The 24,872-nt window shown below is 39.5% G+C and overlaps 1 protein-coding gene and 1 long non-coding RNA gene across 3 annotated transcripts; one reads left to right on the plus strand and one right to left on the minus strand.

Annotated features, from left to right (window-relative positions):
- Window positions 1–983: 983 nt before the first annotated feature.
- Window positions 984–14,678, minus strand: CCT8 (chaperonin containing TCP1 subunit 8). 2 transcript variants are annotated; one of them, XM_086412835.1, is made up of 16 exons: window positions 14,562–14,678; window positions 12,103–12,193; window positions 11,343–11,422; window positions 9,640–9,789; window positions 8,990–9,170; window positions 8,815–8,876; window positions 7,789–7,926; window positions 6,898–7,076; window positions 6,117–6,183; window positions 5,958–6,045; window positions 5,751–5,866; window positions 5,132–5,203; window positions 4,887–5,051; window positions 4,472–4,591; window positions 1,523–1,627; window positions 984–1,212 (listed from the first exon to the last, which is right to left on the minus strand). In XM_086412835.1, exons 1-15 carry the CDS (start codon window positions 14,619–14,621, stop codon window positions 1,535–1,537), a joined length of 1,662 nt encoding a protein of 553 aa, XP_086268961.1. In that variant the 5' UTR covers window positions 14,622–14,678; the 3' UTR covers window positions 984–1,212; window positions 1,523–1,534. The 2 variants fall into 2 exon arrangements, with proteins under 2 accessions (XP_086268961.1, XP_086268965.1); XM_086412839.1 differs by lacking the exon at window positions 1,523–1,627.
- Window positions 14,679–14,696: 18 nt separating this feature from the next.
- LOC147380296 (uncharacterized) lies at window positions 14,697–24,609 on the plus strand. Its single transcript, XR_015168097.1, has 2 exons — window positions 14,697–14,929; window positions 23,884–24,609. It is a non-coding gene; the product is annotated as an uncharacterized LOC147380296 (long non-coding RNA).
- The last annotated feature ends 263 nt before the right edge of the window (window positions 24,610–24,872 follow it).

Raw genomic sequence — 24,872 nt, forward strand, 5'->3', positions numbered from 1 at the left:
TTATCAGTAAGTTGTACTGACACACACTACTAGAAAACATTAAAAAAAGTTCCAGACTGGCTAACAAAACTTGAAGTGTGTTAGTTAAAATGAAAGTATTAATTTTATAACCATAGGGTATTTGATTTGGCAGTAACATACATGTCGTTCTTCTGATGCCAAGCAGTATGCATACGCTGGGGTGTTGGTTGAACTCAAGCCAGTTTCCAAGGCACGCACAACCCAAAAAGCCTTAAGAATACCAAAACTGTCTAAACTTCCTGTAAGGTTCTCTATTAGAATTTCTTTTGATGAGTTTCTGTAAGGCCCAGCCAGCCATACTGCATCTAAATTCCTTTGAAATGCCAGAAACAGTGTAAAAGTGTTATTCAGTGACCTCATATAACCAACACATAGTAGCACATGTTCTGTAAAGTAAGTTTACTTTTTACAGTGTTCTTTGCTTTTTTCAAACCTCTATGGTATAAAAATTGACTTGCTTAGTTTATATGTCAAGAAGCATATTTTCAGTTGCATTTTAAGTATCTTTTTTTTGTTCTCTGCTGCTAAAATATATGTATTTTAAGTCATCCATTCAACACATCATTCAGCGCTAGTGAAACAAGTTAACCTGTCTTAGGGATTTTCTGAGCTGTGAAAAAATACTAAAAATCTAGTCCAGGGATTGACAGACTTCCTATAGAGCACTTCCTATAATTAGTAAATGTCTCAGAGGCCTTGCAAGCCACTTCATCTCTGTCTTAAGTCTCCAACTCTGCCCTTTCCCTTGTAGAAAGCAGTCACAGACAGGATGTAAATACCTGATCACATCTGTGTTCCAATAAAACTTACGTAAAAAGACAAAGAGCAGGCCAGATTTATACTGCAAACAGACCCCCTGATAACTTGGGTGACTTCCCTTAAGTGCCACAGTTTTTCATTAACAAGGTTGAGACAAAACAGGTCATCAAGATCCAAGAACAGTGGTCCTCAGACAAAGAGGCTTCGATAGTAATATGTTTATTGCATCATCCATTTAAGGGTGCAAGATACAAACACAAAACACTTCTTAATTTAAGGAGAATATGAAAACATCAGGCAATTCCTATAGTACTACTACAAATACAACCTTCACCTACAGTAAAATGAAACCATTTAGTCATTTTGGTCTTCATCCCAGTCTTTCTTCCCACTTGGAGGCTTGGGCCCACCCGCTGGTTTTGCCATGATGATCTGCAAAACAAAATTCACACGAGTACACTTACAAACTCAAGCTTTAGAATGAAGAGAAAGAATATTTTTCTGAGCCTGCTTTGTTATTAAGCTATCATCACCAATGAGCAATCTGTTATTACATCGCATATGGAACACTAGCGTAATGTTGGTTATCATCCAGCAGGTGAGCTTTCTGTTTTGTGGACATTAACAGCAACAAAATTCACATTCATTAGCGGGAGGCCTTCTAAGACATGCATTTCAACAACCCAATGTGCGGAATGTGAGAAACATTTGCATGCATCACTGTCATCAATCAGTTTGGCACCTGATTTGCTATTTATATGAGAGATTCATCTTGCCAACCATCTTTATCCCAATTTCCTTGTGGTTTAGGAGCTTTAGGTCCACCTGCCAGTTTTGCCATTATAATCTAAAGTGGTTGATAGGTAAAATATATATATATATATTAAAGTTCAACAATGATATTTCCTAGTACCCTTTAAGTACAAGAATTGTGTTCATAAACAAAAGTCCTAGCACCTAGCTGCCTAGAAACTTACACGCCAGAAGGCTCATTTATCTAGAATGCACTAACCCACCATTTCATAAGTATGACCATCTAGCGTTTTTAAAGGATTTATGTTTGGGCAGAAAAAAGGTGGTGGTTGCAGCTTTGGGCTCAAATGTATTTGGGAGAAGTTAAAGTTAGTTGGCTTTCCAGAGTAGAACTTCTAAAACCCTGAGAGAGAGATATATATATATAAATGAATTTAGCTTGAGTCTCATGCAACACAAGTCATATCTTCACTACCACCTTCAATAGAGTCCCCCACCCCTTTTCAGAAGCTGCTTTCATGAAGAATTTGAAATTCCTGCAATAACATTTTACCAGTGAGTTAAGTGTTAGTCGCTCAGTCGTGTCCAACTCTTTGCAACCCCATGGACTGCAGCCCATCAGGCTCCTCTATCCATGAGATTTTCCAGGCAAGGACACTGGAGTGGGTTGCCATTTCTTCTCCAGGGGATCTTCCCCCAGGGATTGAACCTGGGTCTTCTGCACTACAGGCAGATTCTTTACCTACTGAGCTACAAGGGAAGCCCATGTAACTACTGGGGATAAATTCAGATTGTATTAAAAGCAGTAAGTAGTATAATTTTAGAACCTAAGTATACTTCAATTAAGAAAACAGACTGATGGGCCTCTTTTCAGAGTTTCTGATTCAGTGGATCTGGGAATGTGTATTTTTAACAAGTTGTTAGGTGATGAGGATACTATGGATTAGGGAACAATTTGAGAACTAGTGAATTAAACACCTGAACAAACACTAATCTAGCCCTACTACACTGTCCAATGCTGAAAACTTTTCAAGTTCTTTTCTAAAATCCATACTATGCAAAATTAGGTACAACTATACTGAAGAGTACAAGCTCATTACAGTTGGATGGGTTCCTCAAGATAGGTATGTAGAGTGCTAACGGCAAAAACAGTGAACATCCTCCCTTAGGGTAAAACTTAACACAGCCTTCCTAGGTTAAACCCCCACATCATAAGTACCTGTGTGAGAAAGGCACTTGTTATTAACACTACTGTCTTGCTTGGCTAACTGGCATGCAAAATATTCCTTAAGAAACTTTTACTGTGAGACTTTCTGCTTATCTCATGCTTCAGTCTATTTAGCTTCTCCTGTCCCCTTCTACTTTTTCTTGGGGCCCCCATTATCTCTGCTTACAAACTCCAAAACCATTTTTTTGTAAAAACTGTATGATGCACTGATGTAAAAATACACAATTACTAAATCCAGTCCATGGATATCCAGTTCCATTCCTGGTCATCTCACATAGCAAAGAGTTCTTTACCGAAGTGAAATCTGTTTTGCTATAATTACAACCAACTGGTCCTTGCTTAGAATAAGTCCCATCTCCTTTCCATCTCTATGTAAAACTCTCTTTCCTTTCCATTTCTACCTAAAATTTGCTTCTCCCAAGATTAATTTGGCATGATTTTCATTTAATGGATTTACACTATGGCTCTAGCAATTAAAATTTTCTACTCAGTATTTAAAAATTATTCATTAGTTAATCACTCCTAGAATTCTAGAAAAAAAATAGATTTCATTAAGTTTACTAGAAAACACTTTTGAAAAATTGTGTTTTCTGATTTAACTCAATTCGAAATAGTCTTCACTACTTTTCTTCTTTGCCTAATTCCTCAAAAATATTAGCAGAAATACTATGATAATTTTAACACCTGAGGACCTTAAAACCCCCAAGACAACATCTGTCACAGAACGCTTTTAACCACCAGGCCGGCCCTGTCATCTTCACATTTCCTTGATGGTAGTACAGATAGTGGTCCAGACCTTCCAAGAACCTGAGTGGACGCCTGAAACAGCGCAGTAAGAACCCTATATATATAACAACACTCTGCTTTTTCTCACCTGTACAAGTCTATCAATCAGGTACAATAAGAGTGTATTCAAGTTGGCAGCATCACTACTCCTCTACTTTGGGACTGTGTGCTAAATCACTTCAGTCATGTCTGACTCTCTGCGACCCCATGGACTGTAGTCCACCAGGCTCTTCTGCCCATGGGATTCTCCAGGCAAGAATACTGGAGGGGGTTGCCATTTCCTTCTCCAACTTTGGGACCAGGAAATAAAATATGTTGATCTTATCATTGAAATGGCTAAGAGACAGTGTACACAGCATGGATATGCTGGATGAAGGGACAGTTCATGTCCTGGAGCAGGAGAGCATGAGATTTCATCATGCTACTGATAATGCCATGCAATCTGAAATATATGAATTACATTTTTCTAGAATTTTCCATATAGTAGTCTGGCATAACAGATGACTTGTGGGTAAAATGAAACCACAGAAAGCAAATCTGCAAACAAAGGAGAGAATACTGTAGTCTGTAATGTCTGCTTCAGGGTTTTATGACCCTTCCATATTCCATATGGAACTTCCTCTCTTAAAGAGGGTTTTAAGATAAAGTCTTGAAAACTATGAATCTAAATGAGATTTATTTTACCCATTTCAGTTCCCAAGTGGCAAAGGAGTCTTTCATTGGAAAAATAATTTTAAATTAGCTCAATCAGTAGTTTCAATACAATGTATAACTATAACAGAAAAACAGAACTTTTTTGGGGGGAAGGAGGACTACTTTACTTTGAATAGAGAATATATTTTCATGTTTTAGTCCCATGAAAATATACTTTGAACTACATAAAAATTATTATTTTTAAAGAACAATATTTCATTTCTGACTCACCTGATCCACTCTGAGAACAGTGACGGCAGCATTAGTAGCCAGTTTAATAGCCCAGTATTTTCCCAGGTAAGTATCTAGAACACCAGCTTCCAACATGTCCTTTACAGCAGGAACTTCAGCCTGTCAACACAGAACTGTTTTTATGCTTTCATTCTAAAGGTTTACGTGAAAATACTTATACTCAATAACAGAAACATGGCTACTTAAATAAAACTAGAATAAGTAGCTAGGCAAAGTACTACCCTATGTACACAATAAAGCAGAAGGATAACTAAATTCTCTGTCAGACAAACTGAAAAAGCTGTTGTTAAAATCCTGTGCTCACAAATCAGAACATTTTCTGATTTCCCTTTTAACGTCTATTTTTACATTGTACATTCACAAAATAAAGTTCACTTTTTTTTCTCCCAAATACCTCAATATCTAATCCAACGTTTTTATTTCCTTCTTGATGTACTGCATAGAGTTTAGAGATTACTTCATTGGCCTTAACTCCAGAGTTTTCTGCCAGTGCCCGGGGAATAGCTTCAAATGCCTCTGCAAACTTCTTAATGGCATACTGTTCAAGTCCAGGGCACGTCTAAAACAACAATGTGCTCATTACTCAATTTTATTCAAACAAAAACAAGACAGTCAGTTTATACACAGAAAGCCATGTACCTCTCCATACGATGTGATCTGTTTGGCTAATTCAATTTCTGTTGCTCCACCTCCAGGTACAAGACGTTTATCCTATAACATACGGTTAAAAAAAGTCACCAAGAAGCAATGTCCAGTTTCCTAAATCTTTTCAGATTCCAGCACTCCACCAGACTTAGAGGGTTAAATCTGATTCAGTTACAAATTTTATAAAACTTGAATTCCAATTAAAAAATGGAGTGATCTGGACAAGCTATCTTACCTCACCATTAAGGTCTGGTATATGAAAAAGAAGAATCAAAGTGAAGAATGGGAACAACACTGCAGTTACCTACATTTTCACAGGTCCAGCACCAATAATTTACTGAATAAGAAGCTGAAGTGCAGTGGAAGAAAAACCACCATAAACTCTTTTAGACAGTTAAAAAAGGAAGCCTTGATTAGCTGCTCCTTTTCATATTTCATTTTAGAAAATTCATCAGCAACAAAACACTTAAATGGAGTCTTACGGAAAAAGGTGCTGTGCTTTACACAAGCCACTCATGTTTTTCATTTTGAAGTTCTCAGGATGTTTAGGAGTCTGCCAACTGTGTTTTTGAGGACTTAAAATTACTAAGTTATGATAAATGCTAATACTGACCCTTGTGAGAACTTTGAAAGTATTAACACCATCATCTACTGCCCTCTCTATATCATCCATCAGGTTGTCTGTAGAGCCTCGAAGCACTATGGTAGAAATGGCACCATCTTCCTTTTCTGTCAATAAATTAAATATATATTAGGAGATTAGTAAAAGAAAATGAACTCCCTACACATCAAATATGTACATTTTACCATGACTACTCACCATGCTTAAACACAACCACTTGTGTATCTCCCACCTCTGACAGGTAAACACTGTCACAATGCCCCATTTCTTCAAGGACAGGAGGATTCTGTGAGAAAATGATTCTTGTAATAATCTAAATAGGTTCAACTATCTTTTAATAGTGCCCCAAATACATACCAATCTAGGAAGAGCTGTAGCACCAACTGTTTTGCATAATCTTCTGAGATCCCATTTTGAGTTCAGCCTTTAAAAAACAAAACAAACACCTTAATAGAAGGACATACCATAGTAAAACACAAGAGATTAAACAGGAAACTGTTCATAGGGCCTCAAGTCACCTTCTTTCTTCCCTGAAGGTTCAAGCTCAGAACAGGTTTGGATTGCACTGTGCAATCCAGCCACTTACGTTTATGGAATTATTCTAGAATTGAGAAAGTTTTCAAGTCTCCTTAGGATGTCAAGGGTTTGTAGTTGTAAAACACAAAGGAAGCCCTGGCACATAGAAAACTTTTGCTTTACTTTGGGCAACTGAATGTTCTGTGAGAAAGAGAACAGTGATTTCCTCTGCTCATTATATTAAGAAAGGGGAATGGTTAAGTTGTCCAGTGTAATCCATAAACAAAGTTTGTTCCTAACCCCACACTCTAGCTAACAGTGTGTACCAGATTTGTGTCTGGTCTCTTAAGCTCTTCCTCTTGCCTGGAACACTCTTCCCTTGCTCTCTTCTATTAACATCTGTTAACTGGTCCTTCAGCTCTCAGTCTAAAGGTAGGTTTTCTCAGAGATATTTTCTATTCTCCTAGACCAAGTGAAGTCCACTTGCTACGTTATCTAATACCTCATACTCTCCCCTTTTAACATGCTTAACAGTCTTTATGGTGTGCTGAATTTATTTGTTCATTGTTTCACCACCCAAAGTCATTTACAATCTGGAATAACAGATGCAGTCCTCTCTTACCTCACCAACATGATATTGTATTTGTTTGCATAGTGAAGAGCCATGTCTGCCACTCTGCCACCTGTTACTACGACATTTGCACCAGTATCAGCAATAGCTTTGACTTGCGCATCCATGAGATTTTCTTCTCCCTTACTAAAATTCATCAGTTCTTCAGCACTCTTTATCAACACCGTTCCCTAGCAAAATAAGCAAAGATTTTCTCTAAAACCATTTCATCACTTTGGTGTTCAAAGTCACAGAATAACATTAAAGAAACAATTTAAACATGCACATATTATGAAACAGAATATAAAATCTGTACGAAACTAACAGAAATGCAGCTTGCTCCTAGACCAACAACTTCTCCCTCTGCCACACTCAGCACTAATATATTTGCTCTTTGACAGGCACTTTTCATGGAAAAATTAGAGAAACTATACTATGAGAGGTCAAGCAGGTGTCCTGACATCTGTCTTCTGATGTCAACTAACGTACTGAAACAACACTGTGATTCTCAAACTTCCTCTAAAATGTGGACAGAATGACCAGGCCCATTCCACCCCAAACCTGTATAATTTTAAAAGCCACCAACTGCTCAAGATCTCAAGAATTGCAGGGATGAAATCAACAGTGACTTATAAACTTCAGACTTACTATGTATTTTCAAATACAAACTTCCAATTATAACTGTTACTAACTTCAAATTATGTTAGCCTATTTTTGTTTCAGGATGCTCCAGAATTTCAACGTTATTTAAAAAATTGCAATGAACAGCCCACAAATATCATTTTTTCATTGAACATTTAATCTGGTGAATGCCATATTCACTGGATTAAGAGCAAACTCCACCTCAATGTTACTGAAAAGGAAGCCCAAATTTTTACCTTCAAGATTCTGAAATCTACATACCTTAGTTTCTGTTATCATGCCATCAAAAGGACAAGAGTACACTGCTATTTTTGCATCTTTGACAGATGTTACATCACCTTCAGTCTCCTTCTTAAAAACCATGCCATGCAGTACTGAAGAGGAATGCACACCAGAGCCCTGAGGAGTTAGATACCAAAATCATCAATGATTTCATGAAAATAACATCAGGGCTAATTGTCTGCTTCTGCATGTACCAAATATATTCATTACTAAATAATGTACTACAGCAAGGCAGGGACTCTTGGGGATGATACAGTGGTGGACAGTAAAGCACAGCAGTCTGTTCATTGTAGGGATCACCGTGGCAATGAGCCACAGTTACGGACCGGGATCCTGCAGGATACTTGGGGAAAAATCAAAGAACAACTGCTCTAAGCCATTCATTCACTCAGCACCAATATACCAGGCTGGACTGTCAGTGACACGGACAGAACAGGGATCAACGCCAAGTTTTTGATTTCACATGCACACCAGGTAACAGAGAAGGGGAGGCAGCGCATGGATGGTTAGAACACAGCATGTATATCACACACACAGCTAGCACACGTACTTATGTAAGTTAAATTTGACTATGATAACAATCACATGTCAATGTGTAAAACCAACAGTTACAGGTTTTACTGTATCACAATTTTTATCAAGTATATACCTTTTAGATATTAAAAGTATGAATTTTATTACAGAGCAACAGAAAAACTTGAACCACATTCAAAATTCCCTTCTAAGCTCATTTTTATAAATCAGCATATATGAAGAATACAAATATTAGTATTTTGTTTATGCACTAAACCTTCCAACAGTTATGGAAAAGTGATGACAAGAATATGTTGATATCCTTTTAAATTCAAAGTATCACAATCTAGCAATATCAAAATCTTAAATGAAGGCAGGAAGTCTTAAGTGTCTAAAACTTACAAGGTAAAATTTAGATTAACAGTTTTGGGGGAGGGGCAGGGGGAGGAAAAAAGACCTATCTAGATAACACTGATGCATTTCTAAACTTACCAGAATCTTACAAACTCTGATGTTATCAACATTGAAATGGCCAGAGTCAGGAAAAATGGATACTGTTAAGAAAAGAAAGACATATCAAAAGATATATTGGGAAAACAGAGAAAATATCTTAGCCATATGAAGACATTTTAATTTTGGATTTTTTCATTTACTGATATATACTCACCACATGCCTGAGCTATAAGCTTGGCCAGAAACACTTCATTACCATATTGTTTACTCATTACAGAGGTATGAAGTAGAGACGACACTTCATCAACATCCCGTAGATTTTTTGCAGAGCAACATACCAAGTCAGGAAGAATCTCATGAGCTTTTTTGCAGGCTATTTCATAACCTTCTATGACCTTAAATGTAAAGAGTAAAAATACTTCCTCAAAGGACATAATTTTGACGTGTCTTAAAGTATCTCATTTTGGTAACCCTATGGATACAGTATTTTCAATAGAAAAACACAAAGCACACTCCCAGGGTAACATTCATGGCAAAGCCTACTATTTAAGAGTGCAGGCTTTGGTGGCAGCCCACATTTGAACCCCAACTGCCATTATTAGCTACTCGAGCAAGGTTTTTCTAACTTAAGGCTCACTTTCCTTATCTGAAACAAATTGGGATTACTTTTAATAGGCCCCACTCAGAGGGTTCTTGTAAGGACAGAATGAGACATTGCATGGGAAGCACACGTACTACAAACCCTGACACAGAGAAAAGTGCACAGTACTAGCTATTCCCATAGTACTGACTTAAGTTTCAAACAGTAGGTATACATACACAAGCAAATTTGAAACAGGGGTAGGTTATAAAATGGACAGTCACCTCTGAAACTGACAGGCCAAGTCTGAGAAGCTCTTCAGCTAATTCCAGAAGAGCTCCAGCAAAAACCAGAACAAAGTTTGTGCCATCTCCAACCTCTTGCTCTTGCATATGAGAGGCCATTACAATCATTTTTGCAGCAGGATGCTGTACCTGGTAGAAGGGGTTTGAATTTAAACAGTAAGTTAAACATTTGACCCTTAAAGCAACATGAAATTTTTCCGTTCCATTTCTTCTTAAACTAACAGACTCCAATCTCCTATGGGTGAAGTAACTCTTCTGATCTCACCTATAGTGTGGTCACAAGAAGACAGTCCAGGTCCCCTTACACCCGTCAGCACGAGTGCACCACCGCAAATGACGGTAACCTCACAGGGCACTTTCTTTCAACGGTCAGTCGCTCAGTATGTACACTGTATACATGAGGTTCCTAACACTATTATAGGTTCACTAAATTAAAAAAGTAATTCCAACCTAAGGCACTTTTAAAAAAAGGCTTCAGGGGTGCTAAAGTAGATGTCATTTAGCTTGGTGGTAAGTCTCAATATTTATGTATATCCTCATTGAAAGGGGTTATCAATTATGGTCTAAAAAAAGAAAAATATAAAATATTTCTTAAAGTGTATCAAAATTTTAAGTGGTCCTTCCATAGAATTTACGAAGTTTTTTAAAGAAATAAGCAAGGAGTGACAACCGACAGCACTGAGAAAACTAAACAGCTGACACTGGTTTATTATGAAGACACTATCCCCATCATACTTATATGACTCCTGAGAACATCACAGAGTACAATGTTAACCTTCATAATGACAAGTCCCTCTACAAATATCTCGTCGATCTGTTTGTTCAATATTATAACTTTAACACTGTATTATTATTTGCGCTTCCCTTGTGGCTCAGATGGTAAAGAAATCTGCCTGCCATGTGGGAGACCCAGGTTCGATCCCTGGGTTGGGAAGATCCCTTGGAGAAGGCTATGGCAACCCACTCCAGTATTCCCGCCTGAAGAATCCCATGGACAGAGGAGCCTGGTGGGCTACAGTCCATGGGGTCGCAAAGAGTCGGATACAACTGAGCAAGTGACACTCTCATGTCATTATTTAAGAAGCTGGAGAAACGTTAACTTATCTATGGAGTTCTGACTAAAGAATTAACCCTGGTGCTTTAAGAAAAATTCCCTAAGACTGAACATATCCTTCAATTAGCAGCTGGCTGAGGAGTAGTACTCCATGTGTGATCAAGCGCCAGACTGTCCTCATAAACCCGCTGACAGTTATCTATTCTACAGACTCTGTACCATCAAAACTGTAGGTGAACAAAATTCCACCAACTGATTTAATTTCACAAACACAATTAAAACAAACCCATCTTAAAATATCAGCAGTTTCTACATTATAGAATAATTCACTTTAGTGTCACGCTCTAAAGACAACATTCAATTTGATATTATCGGCAAATATATATGTATATTTTATCACAACCAACCTCTTCATAAATAACAGGAGATTTTAACAGGAGCAAAGATGTTAAACATAAAGAGGATTCTCTATAATTAGGAATATCTATACAATGAATTTTCAAGTTGGGAATTAAAAAAAAACCCTTATTATCCAATGTGAATGAAATAAAGGTTATTCGATGTTAGAATACACTGAATTTTTGACATCACCAAAACATTTCTTGGGTTTTTAAAAGAAATAACTTACTTCTAGCTCTCTTAAAATAGTCGCTGCATCGTTTGTCACAAACAATTTCTCCAGGTGGTTGATAACCATTTTGTTCATTCCTCAAAAATAGTTAGAAAAAGAAATCCATCATCACTCAAACCCTTCTCCAGACACCAAAGAAAATCCAGTGAAGAAACACAAATTTGCTATCCATTCCCTGAAATAACTTTGTAAGAACTCAAAACATATTACCTATTCTTAAAGCCACAACCCAATGGCTTCCCCTGCCTGCACAGCTGTATTATTTCTTTCCTGCCAATTTCATATTTTTGTTCAATTTAAATTATATTGAAATGTACAAAGACTAAAATTATTTACTTGAAAGTATATTTGTTTTGCTTATTCCATAAATTTGTATCAATTAATTCAGTTGATGGTGGGAAGCAAGAGAGAATTTTTCTCCCTTAAATTGTCATTTTACGTAAGAGACTGTTCCACAGCTGTAACAATGAACACCAGGTACCACCTCAAAGGTGAAAGCACGATAACTTTTCTATCCTCTCAATAGGACAAAAAGTAACATTTTGATTCCAACTTTCCTAAAAAGATCTGAACTGCTGATTAAAGATTAGGAAAACTGTACAGGAGTTACTGAACTGTGAAATAGTTTTCAACACCATACTGTATTATGGCTAAAACTCTCAATTTACATATAATATCCTCAAATAAGTTTCAAAGAACTACTATATGAAATTCTATTATAGTACTGTATTTTTTAAAACATGAATTTAGAAATTACCATTTGGTCCATATGCTGTACGAGTTGTTTGGGCCAGCTCCTTGCAAGCCTGTATGTTCCTGTACACAGCCTCTTCTAATCCTGAAAAATGCTGTAGAAGAAAACTTCTGAGTAGGCAGGACAGTGAATCTCAATAATTTCTTCATTTTTAAAATGGGAGTAATATAACAGTACCTGTCTCAAAAGACTGTTGATATTATCAAGCAAAATTTATGTATGTAAAGCATGGTGTTTGGTGTTCCTATGATACCACAGATACCATCATAATCTATGATCCATAGATTTGTCCACAAATTGAATGAATAAAGCATGACATTTTTAGGGACAATGGGTACCTACTTACACATCAAAACATAAAGCCTAATTTTTTTAAAGTGTAGTGAAAAGTGCAGAGAAGAGTGCTAAGACTGATTAGAAAAAGCATATGAACCATTGCAGATAAAAATACCTTTCCAGAGTCTACCAATTCTTTCTAAAAGCTGAAATGTGGTATGAATATGATAAAACCTGAGCACTGTAGAGTCAACAGGTCTATGTTCAAAGGGAATTAACATATTTGCCTTATACATTTTTAGAACTAAAGCATACAGATTTTGAATTCTTATTTGAACTGAAACAAACTGCTCGTTTGTACACATTAATTCCAACATGTATATACTGAAAACTGAACTGCTCACAGTATTCAAATTTTCAAGTTTTACAATGAACTTCTTTTAGACATGGGATTTACTTGTGAGTCTCAGATAAATTTCAAGAGCCTCTGTTCATGCGAACATTTTTTTAGAGCTGCTTTGCCTGACAAGAGTAGGCATTTACCACAAGTGGTTATTTAAAATTTAAGTAATTAAAATCTCAGTCCCACAACTGCACTAGACACAGTTCAAATGCCCAGTAGCTACATGTGACTAGTGGATACCACACTGGATAATGCTGATACAAAACACTTCCATCATAGCAGACAGACAAAACTGCCTTATACTCTCCTTTTTTCCCTCACTCCCATTCTCTGAGGAACAGCCACTCTGATCATAAATCAGATCCTACCCAACAGTTCAATGACTTTCCCTCACTCTGAGGATAAAATGTAAATCCCCTGTAAAGGCTACAAGGTCCTACACCCTCTAATCCTTGCCAACAACTCTTCTAATTTCATCTCTTACCATTCTTGCCCTCCCTTGCTAAGCTTCAGTCTCATCTTTTTCCTTACTGTTTCAACAAGTCAAACTCACTTCATCCGGAGTTTGGTCCCTTATTGGTCCTTTAGCCTGAAACATTTCTGCCTTTAATCTTGGCCACTAAGCACAGAGCTGAGAGTTCTTTCCTTAACATCTTTTTTATTGTTCTACCCCAAACTTTCCCTTTTAAATTTTTTTTTAGAGGCGCACTTTCAATTTCCTTTATCATTATTTGAAATTATCCTTTTGCTTATTTGGTCAGTTATTTCTGCCTCAGAAGAATAAAAAAATATGGACACTTTCCAGCCTTTAAAAAAAAGTGAGTTCATGTCATTTTCAGCAAAGCTCTTTCACCAATACTTACAGTAAACCTCCTTACCTACTACAGTCACGTTATCCCCAAAGTGCATCCTTGCCAACAAGAAACCTAGCTCCCTCAAACTGTTATCACAAATGGAACCACACTATCTACACTCCTTTAAGCACAGAAAGTCTGGGGGACAATAAGGGAACACAACTATTTGAACATAAGAGACACTTACAGTAGTGTGTCTAAGACATTTTTTTAAAAAAACATGCTGTTGAAATTACTTTCAAGCTCTCGCCATAAAACAAAAGCTTTACTTAAGTCAGGGTGTCACTTACTTTGTTGGTTACAACTATTTCCGTCCAATCTCCCCAACTGAAAGATGAGGAAAGTAAGACCCAGAGAATTAAGTTTTACCTCAAGCTGGCTAAGTTCAGACCAGAACCCACTGGGATTGTAACTAAGGTTTATCCTATTACAATGCACTATTTCTGTGAACTAAAAGGGGAGCCCGCCGTTTCTCCTTTGCAAGAGTTGCCTCGTCCCTCTCCTTCCCGGACCACCCGCTCCTGGAGCCGTTTCGCAGTACCCAAAGCAACTTCACCTACGTTATTTCACCTACTTCGCGCCTCACAAAGGAGAACCTCCTCACTCCCGTTTTACTGACGGAGGAAAAATGCAAAGAGCGGCCTTCATACCCTGTGCGGCTACAAAGCACAGAACGCGCTGCCTGCGGCCTCGTCGCCCACTCGCCGTTTCTGGCCGCTTGTCCCCTCTGCTGGGTTCGTAAAAAAAAAAAACCGAAATGCCCGCGGCCCTCGGCGGCCGAGCTCTCCCGAGAACACCTCCCTTTCTGGAATCTTCTTTCCCTGCGATCGCTATGTCGGGTGGGCACGCCGGGCACGTTCGTAGGTTTCTCTTCTTGGCTGCGGCCGCCGCGGCTCTCCCACCTCACTCCCCCTTCCTCCTTTTCTTACCTTCGCTCCCTCCTTGAGCATTTGGGCAAAGCCCGGGGCCTTGGGGACGTGGAGCGCCATGACCAGTCTGCAGGGAGCCGTTCACGCGCCCTCTCAGAAGATCCTGGAGGAAGCGACAGGTGCGCACAGCTTTCTGGGAACGTAGCGTGCGGCCGGCTCACGCTCCTCCTCTCTCTTCAGCCGGACCCGCCTCTTCCCCCGACGGCCTAGTCTATGAAGTCTCGCGAGAAGGAGCAGTTCGCGCCGCCAGAACTGAATTGACGATTCTCGATCTGGTCGATCGATGGGGCGGCTCGGTCGGGCTGGGCCTTCTGTCTTCCGGCCGACGCACGTGTAGGCTGCCTGGCGGATGTGGCTCGCTGCCGGAGGTTTGTTCCCTTCGCTTAGACTCACAGGCTCTGTGCTGGGGACTTTTGAGTTTTGTCAGTTTTGTCCTTGAGTTTTGCCACTCCTTCCAAGAGTAGCTTCCGTGTAAATCTTCCAGAGCTTCCCACGATATCAGCCAGGTGGGCACCCCTTTTTTTCCGAGGCCGAGCACCTGCCTTCATCCTCCAAATCTGTGGTTGAACTTGCGCTCAGACTTGGGCCCTGTAGCAGCTCTAGGGACTTGAAGGTGATAAATGAAAATCTGAAAGGAAAACTACGTACTGAGTGCTCGTATGTGCCAGGCCCCGTTATTTCCTTTATGTTTGGTATCTTAGCTAGTGGTCAATCTTTTATTAAGTACTTCCTTTTGCAATTTACAAAAGGTAGTTTGTACAAGATCACAGCGCTAGTAGTGTTAAAACTAGGATTTCTACCCAGATTAGATTGCAAAATGCACTTCGTTAGACAACTGTATTCCCCTTTCCTCCTTTTTTTTTCTTCTGTTTTTTGGCCGCCCCACAGGCATGTGAGATCTTGGTTCCCCTAACAGGAGTGGAACCCCGCCCCCCCTGCAGTGGAAGCATGATGTCTTAACCACTGGAACACCAGGAAAATCCCTTTCCTGCTTTTTCTTGGAACTATAAACCCCTTTTACTTTCCCACAGTCCTTTAAAACCTGACCTCAGTGTCATCCCACATCAGCACATGACTGATTTCAAAAGACTGAATGAAGACAGAATACTTCAAAGAATAATTTCACACAGTGAAAGTAATCCACTCTCCTAGTAGAAAATATAGACAACTGAGTAGAACGTTTGGCTTGTCTTTTGTTCCTTGGTCAGACACTTGCAAATGATTTATTTTCCTTAAATCGGGACAGATTTAGTGTGTCTTAAGGAATAATCAAATGTGTTGCATGTACTATAACTTTTTCTAATTAGCACTTAAATGCGTAATTATTAAAAAATATTTTTGCCAGCCATCTCAAACAAACTGTATGTGAACCACCTTTTGGGAAACATTCAGCGATCCTCAAAGGGTGGTCCAAGGACAACAGGAGATTTCCTTACGGTTTAGACAATAAATAAATGAAAACTAATTCATCTCACTCAAAAAGACCATTGCTTATAAACATAACCAGCAACAACAACAAAACTGAAAGAGATTAAAGATGACAATAAAATTTTAATAATAATTAAGGTATCAAGTCTTGGTAGAGACCATGGTAGATAATTCGAGGATAAAACTATTGATGAATCAAATTTCCATGGTAAGTTTTAATAAAACATTGATCTGGGGACTTCCCTGTCAGTCCAGTGATTAAGACTCCACTTTGACTGCAGGGGGCGTGGGTTTGATTCCTGTTAGGGAACTAAGAACCTGCATTCCTTAGCAACACTGCCAAAAATAGTAATAAAAATAACAATAACAATAACAAAGTTTGAAAATTGATATTAATTTTAGTAAATTAAAAAGGAAATGGGAAGGATTAAATCAGTTAAAATCTTCTGTATGGTGATTGATCAAGAATTAAATTGATTTAATTGCTAAGAAGAATGCTTTTTAGATAAAAATTCATTTTGTGTTACTTGGAGTAGATGGTGTATTCATAATTGTGAAATTAAAAGCTCAAGGGTAAAATTTCCACTGGATCCAAATAATTAGCCAAATATTCCTCGCCCAGACTAAAAAGTAAACACACTCAGTATGGCTCGGGGGCTGGGTCCTGGTCCCTGCTTATGGCACCTGTATCTTTGCCCTGTTGGCCTTCCTCTCTGTCTTCTGGCCACAGAAGCCTGAATAGTTCATCCTGTCTGCTTTACCTCCTCTGCTTCAAGGTCTCAGGCTCTGCTCTGCTCTACCTAGAATGCTCACCTGCTCCCTTTTGGCTGAGTTAGTTCTACTTCAGTAAACAAACGCTTATGTTAGAAAGCCTTTGATGACTCCCAAGACATTCTCTGTGAGTCATTCTCACAGCTTCCGTGCTTCTTCATAGCACTTATCCTGGTTATGACAAAATTTGTTGCAGTCTTTCCCAACTGGTAGGTAGGCACTGTATTGCCAGCGTATATCACTGAACATTGCATGAAGCAGAGACTTATTGGATGGCTAAATGGGTGTCTGCATGTTACTGAAAGGTGTGGGGTCTGGCTGCTCACTGCTCAAAAGCCAATAAACAGGCCAGGTTGGTGGAAAGGAAAGTTTGCTTTATTTCAGATGCTGACAGCTGGGCAGGAGGGTGGACCTCTATCCCAAGGCCGACTCACCTCGCTGGCAGCCGGTGGGGCAAGAGCTTTTATAGACAGAAGAAGAGGGCTATGTGCAGAAACATCACAGTCAGCTCTGACAGTCATCTTCAAGTTGGTCAGCAGTGGTCTGACTAGTGTCATCTTGGTGGTTTTAGGTACAATTAATATTCAGTTCTAGGGCGGGTTGGTTTCCACTGTGTTGAGGCCAATTCTCGGAATTGTGGCAGCCCATGTCATGGCTACAGTCTGGTCATCAGGTAATTAACTTCTCCACCTGGTAGGGGTTTCAGAATCTATAAGACAGTTCACAAGATATGGCTCAGAATTTTCTCTACAGTGTTAGAGAAAGAACTAAAGGTCCTTGACTATGCTTAATGAGTATATTATTATTATTTGTTCTCCTTTGACTGTTTCCCTGTTTCCACATGTTCTCATTTCTCTGATTAAACTTATGCTTTGACTAAAGTTTTCCACAAACAAAAGTCAGGCTGAGGACACGGGGTGGGGTGGGGAAGGCCCATCACATCCTGCTCCTTTTTATGAAGAGAAGACCAAGAATTGGGAGATGAGGTTTCTAGTCATCTCTACATGCTGTGAAACAGAAAACAACACAAAGCAATCAAGAGGGTTTGCTCAGGAGCTTGCAAAGGCCAGGGAGACACAGTTCGGTCCCTAGCATTCTCTGTGCTTATAGGAACATTTTTGTCCTGATTACTTTAGCTGGTAAATCAGATGAGGTTTGCGTTGATGAACGTATTGTCCTTATCAGATCACCACCTATCAGCTTAGGTGTTGGACCACCTTTCTGTCATTTGAGGAATTTATTCTGTGGATCCCATAGTAGGAAGAACTGTTCAAACATCTCGTCTGTTAAAGAACAAATGAAGACATTCCTTAAGCCTCAAGTCACCAGGAGCCACTTTTATGGGGGCATGCTGAATGGTAAATTTGTCACCAACTTGATTTGCATTTAGAGGCTGCTTTTTCACATGGGGTAAACCTGGAGAGGTGACTTCCCTCTATTCTGAGAGTACTGGTCTATGAGTTAGGCTCTCTGAGGTTGCAAGGAAACAAAATGCTGAGATCACTTGGGGTGGTTATTAAGAATCACAAAAAAGTAAGAAATTGCACAAATATCTAAGAGCCAGATGACTTTTCATGTATATAGATAGGGTATCTCTGAGTTACCAATCTCATATCTTAGTTTATCGCTGTTTCTATGCATTCCACCAAGCTGGCATTTGATTCTCTTTATCTCTTTCAGCTGATTTTTCTTCTTTCTACATCTTAGCTTTGGCTGGCATCCTTTTCTCTATGTCTTTTAGTTTTCCCACCCCCTTCAGAATGAGTCTCTGTGTGTTTCATTCTTAAACATCCCCAAAAAAGGGTCTGGTTCATTCAATATATTGCTATCTAACAACTCTCCCCCCACCCCAGGTTTGACTGAATTCTCATCAAGGATACTACAAGCTTCTGTGGCTGCCTAGGCTGAAACAAGACTTCCTGGTGCACTTAATGGTGACCAGTGGACTAGGATCATCTGTGACTTTAGTATAAAGAAAGCTTTGCAGCTGTTTTGTGTGAAAATGAGCTCTGCATGTGCCTGACATTCAGAGTTTCATCACTAGTCCAGTCAATTTGTCCAAGGCTAGGCTGTAGTTAGCGTCTCCCTTAAAGCCTTTCTGGATCCACACAAAGTAAAAAGAAATGTATATTTAATTGTAGGCTTCCCAGGTGGCGCTAGTGGTAAAGAATCCACCTGCCAATCCAGAAGAGTCAAGAGACAAGGGTTCAATCCCTAGTTTGGGAAGATCCCCTGGAGGAGAAAATGGCAACCCACTGCAGTATTCTCGCCTGAAAAATTCCATGGATAGAGGAACCTGGCGGGTTATAGTCCATGGGATCACAAAGAGCTGGACACACAGCACACGCAGCACAGCACACAGTTAATCACTTCTTGGTTATTACCATTCTGAGAATGGAGGTCGTGGACTGGATGAAAGTGATCGTTTCCCCCTCACTGTAAATGTTGGCTTAGTTGTCCCATGACTATTTATAATTGAACTGGTTCAGTTACAGGGATGAGAAAGGTGAAATGGAGTGAAACAATGTATTTAAATTCTATTCTGAGGCCTTAGATCTCTAGAGATTGATGAAATCTCTTAGATGACTTGAGAGAGAAGTTCCCCTTCAGCTGTTATGAATGGATTGTTGATAAACTAAAACTATGTTTATCAGTCCCTCTCTTAGTAAAATTAGAAGTTACTGCCTTAGTTCTGCTAGATTGGCACGCTGGTGTGGTTCTCAGACCAGAGAGCTGAAACTGTATGTCCAGGTTTCCTTGCAGTTATATACGGATGTGAGAGTTGGACCATAAAGAAGGCTGAGCACTGAAGAATTGATGCTTTTGAACTGTGGTGCTGGAGAAGACTCTTGAGAGTTTCTTGGACTGTGAGGAGATCCAACCAGTCCATCCTAAAGGAAATCAATCCTTAATATTCATTGGAAGGACTGATGCTGAAGCTGAAACTCCACTTTGGCCACCTGATGGGAAGAGCTGACTCACTGGAAAAGACCCTGATGCTGGGAAAGATTGAGGGCAGGTGGAGAAGGGGGCACCAGAGGATGAGATGGTTGGATGGCATCACCAACTCAAAGACCATGAGTTGGAGCAAACTCTGGGAGATAGTGAAGGACAGGGAAGCCTGAGTGACTGAACAACAGCAACTTGCAGTTATGATTCAGGACATAAATAAGTCTCCACCAGTCAGAGACCTTATGTGAGGGTTGCAAGGTGGTGGGGAGACAGAGTCTATTTTCATGCTGCTTTGCTCTTCCAGCAAGCAGAGTCATGAGCCGATGCCGTTTTGGCATTACTGGTCCACTAGTTACTCTGCGTGCAGGGGCAGCTGTGGTGATGGCGAAGGCTTCTTATCCTGGCTTCCTGCTCTTTGCATCACAGCTGCAGTGGTGTGTTCTTGATCTCAGGCTGTCCAGTGGTGAGTCCTGATTCCAACCTTTCTGATCATACAGGAAATATAAGCTCCCAAGGTGGGTCAGTTCTGAGACACCTAGGATTTATTCCTGGAGGCCCACCTGAGAACTTGCTTCTCCATTCGTCCATGGTGGACTTCTGAAGCATCTGATTCCTTGTATGAAACCTTTTCTGTTTCTGATACCTAGAGTGGTTTCTGTTTCCTACATGGAATGCAGATGGAAGCAATTGCTGTGTTTGTGATAGTGGGTGGGCTGAGGGCTGATAGGTTAGGAGTCCTCAACTGAGACAATTATTATTCTCCAAGAGGCTACCTGGATTCGTATTCTTGGAAATGAGAGTTCCAAGAAAGCAAGCAGAAATGGGCAAGGGCCTTGTCAAATCTGCTGCTATCACACTGGCCAAAGTAGGTCCACGCCCAGGGTCAGTATCGGAGGGCAGCCTCAAAGGGTGTAGACAGAAGGAAGCATGAAAATTGAGGACAAGCGTGCAGTCAGTGTACCAAAGGAACCAATTTACTGTGTAGGATTCACTGGAAAGCAGCATTGCTTAAATTAAAATTTTCTTTTAGTGCACAACTGATATTTTTTGTTTCCTTGAGCTGCAGTGAATGGCTGCTAACATCTATATTGAAAAGATTCAGGCTGAAAATTAGCATGGTAGTTCTTTGCACTGTAGAACTTTGGTGTCTTAGTTCAGTTTAGATCAGTCGCTCAGTTCTGTCCGACTCTTTGCGACCCCATGAATCATAGCATGCCAGGCCTCCCTGTCCACCACCAACTCCCAGAGTTCACCCAAACTCATGTCCATCAAGTCGATGATGCCATCCAGCCATCTCATCCTCTGTCGTCCCCTTTTCCTCCTGCTTCCAAATCCCTCGCAGCATCAGAGTCTTTTCCAATGAGTCAACTCTTCCCATGAGGTGGCCAAAGTACTGGAGTTTCAGCCTTAGCATCATTCCTTCCAAAGAACACCCAGGACTAATCTCTTAGAATGGACTGGTTGGATCTCCTTGCAGTCCAAGGGACTCTCAAGAGTCTTCTCCAACACCACAGTTCAAAAGCATCAATTCTTCGGTGCTCAGCTTTCTTCACAGTCCAACTCTCACATCCATACATGACTGCTGGAAAAACCATAGCCTTGACTAAACGGACCTTTGTTGGCAAAGTAATGTCTCTGCTTTTGAATATGCTATCCAGGTTGGTCAAAACTTTCCTTCCAAGGAGTAAGCCTCTTTTAATTTCATGGCTGCAATCACCATCTGCAGTGATTTTGGAGCCCCCAAAATAAAGTCTGACACTATTTCCACTGTTTCCCCATCTATTTCCCATGAAGTGATGGGACCGGATGCCATGATCTTTGTTTTCTGAATGTTGAGCTTTAAGCCAACTTTTTCACTCCCCTCTTTCACTTTCATCAAGAGGCTTTTGAGTTCCTCTTCACTTTCTGCCATAAGGATGGTGTCATCTGCATATCTGAGGTTATTGATATTTCTCCCGGAAATCTTGATTCCAGCTTGTGATTCTTCTAGCCCAGTGTTTCTCATGATGTTCTCTGCATATAAGTTAAATAAGCAGGGTGACAATATACAGCCTTGACGAACTCCTTTTCCTATTTGGAACCAGTCTGTTGTTCCATGTCCAGTTCTAACTGTTGCTTCCTGACTTGTATATAGGTTTCTCAAGAGGCAGGTCAGGTGGTCTGGTATTCCCATCTCTTTCAGAATTTTCCACAGTTTATTGTGATCTACACAGTCAAACGCTTTGGCATAGTCAATAAAGCAGAAATAGATGTTTTTCCAGAACTCTCTTGCTTTTTCGATGATCCAGCAGATGTTGGCAATTTGATCTCTGGTTCCTCTGCCTTTTCTAAAACCAGCTTGAACATCTGGAAGTTCACAGTTCACATATTGCTGAAGCCTGGCTTAGAGAATTTTGAGCGTTACTTTACTAGCATGTGAGATGAGTGCAATTGTGCAGTAGTTTGAGTCTTACTTTTCCCTTTATTTATATTTTGAAGAGATGCAGAACTTTTAAGGAGGCACAATATTGGTGCTTCCTGAAGATATTGAGATGTTTGCCTTGGTTAGTTCCTCAACTTTCTCAGCTTTTACTTTACTACACAGACTATCTTCACCCTGGATTCTTGTTTGAGAATATAACTTTTAACCATCTTTTATCAAGTTCTTATCAAAAGCTCAGTTGCAAAAATTAACATTTGAGGGAAATTCCATTTAGGTAATAAGTTTTGCCCTGGGATCAAGCCAGAGAATCAACATTCTAGTTCTTTGGAGGACTGAGTCTGACAAAATGCATTTTTGGTATCATACCATTATCTTATATGGGTTGGCCAAAAAGTTCGTTAGGTTTTTTCCCATAATGTTATCATGGAGTAGCAAAGGAATAAAGAATAGTAAAGGAACGGCCAGTTGTAACAGCCTCCTAACTGTGGATGTCAAGCATTTCGTTACACAATATCCTTTTTATATGCATGTGTGTTTAGTCGTGCCTGACTTTTTTTGGCCGTATGGACTGTAGCCCACCAGGCTTCTCTGTCCATGGGATTTTCCAGGCAAGAATACTAGAGTGGATTGCCATTTCCTCCTCCAGGGGATTTTTCCAATCCGGGGATTGAACCTGTGGCTCCTGCAGTTCCTGCATTGGCAGGTGGATTCTCTACCACTGAGTCACCTGGGAAGCCCTTTTTATATGTCCTGTGGGGAAAATTAATCATTCAACCATTGTTTTTATCTTATGATCCCAATGAGTCCTACAACTTCTTCATTTCTCTGTTAAATTACTAGAAACTTTGAGCCAGTGTGTAGCACAGCTCTACCAACTATATGGTGTGATGTTTCTGTAGACTACTCACTAGTTGGTTTTATTGTTTTCTTCTTTCTTATTTTGCCCAGACCATCTCAACTTAAAAAAAAATCTTTATCAATGTTATTTATTTTTATAAGTCACATCAAATCCTTTATGGTATGAGCTGAGTATTTTTTAAAGTGCTAGTTTATGGGTTTACAGATACGTTAGGGATGATTAAAGGAGTTAGAGGCTTTATTGCAGAATGACCTTTTCCCTTTCTTTCTTCCTTCGTTTCTTTTCTTACTAATTTAAATAGAGAAATTGACAGTTTTGCTAGAAACACTACCACACTATAAGTAACACAAAACCAAAGTGTAAAACAAGCTTGAGACCTTCTTACATAACCATACATTAATTCCATTGAAAACAATGAAGGGCTGCGACTTCCTTGGCAGTCCAGTGGTTAAAACTTCGTGCTTCTATTTAGGAAGGTGCAGGTTCCATCCTCGTTCAGAGAATTAAGGTCCCACATGACATGGGGGGAATCAAGGATGATTGTAGAATTATTTTCTTAAGACACACACATTCATTAATTCATGTAAAACAGGGCCCAATTTTGTCTAGTTATTTAGCACATGAGCTAGTACTTATTTCTGTGGCTGGATTAGCAAGGTTGCTTGATATTTCAAATGCTTATCGGCCATCATCATTCTCACTGGTCCTATTCTTAATGTTTTGGCTATTTTTGTTACAATGATTTCTACTGGGATTTTCATTAGGATCAGTCATTAGTCTCAGGGGAATAAAATTAAGAAGGATCTATGTGTCTATTTATGAAATGGTTGGGTAGAGCAACTACATTTTCTCATTGCTATCTGACGGGGCTGTTTTCTCTTCCTTAACAGACATTCACTCTTCTGAATCTATTCCAAGCTGCACTGCTGAGATGAAAGTTAAATTGCTTCAGGAATCTTGATGAAGAAGAAGGAGACAGACTACCAAAAGTCCCTTCCAATATATATACATATATGTATTTTTGTTTTGGTCCCCCTACGACATCATCCAGGGATCTTTGACAACTTAAGAAAACAGTTTAACAACAGTTAGAAATTAACTTCCTGAGATGAATAAGGAAATGTACTTAGAAAGGCTAGAAAGCAATACGTGTTAGAACATGCAAGGCAAGGTTTGAAGCATGTAAAAACACACAGTCACTCAAGATGATTCTCATACTTTGCAAAAATTACAAAGGAAAAAGGAAAAAAAAAAGTAGCAAGGAAAATACGTGTCTCTAAGCCTATGCACTTTCTCCTTACTTGAAATCTGGAATGACTCTTAGGCCTTTGCTTGGGGCCTTTGGACTGAGAATTGTGAAATAATGCAGCTCATTCCTAGAAGCTTTATCTTGTGGTTTCTCAGACAGATCAAATGCCAACAGGTGTGGGCAAACGCAAGCCAAGAACAATCAGACCAAGTGACAGATAACAGCCAGACAGACAAGGACACGACATACTTAAAGGAAATTTGAAAAACTAGAGAAACATAATTGGGGCTATTTAGTGAAGCCATTGCATATATCAGTGTTTTAAAGTGATCATTGGCTATAAATAAAGAAAATAACAATTCTTGCATTTCTTTAAGTGGTCATTGAGTATATGAAATACATTTAAGTTCTGTCAAAAACAATGGCAAATTTTGGAACATTTTCTGATTTTGGTTCTTGATGGCGCTTCACTTGTCTGGAAAATTCGTTTGTAAAAACAACCTCATTCCTCTCATATTATATATGACTGAAAGGCCATTGTATTTAACATTGTGTGTGTGTGTGTGTGTGTGTGTGCATGCTCAGTAGCTAGTCATGCCTAACCCTTTGTGGACCCCCTGGACTGTAGCC

This window comes from Bos grunniens, chromosome 1 (assembly GCF_055505025.1).
Source record: "Bos grunniens cultivar Pamir isolate PY7600 chromosome 1, Bosgru_T2T1.0, whole genome shotgun sequence".
Lineage (NCBI taxonomy): Eukaryota > Metazoa > Chordata > Mammalia > Artiodactyla > Bovidae > Bos > Bos grunniens.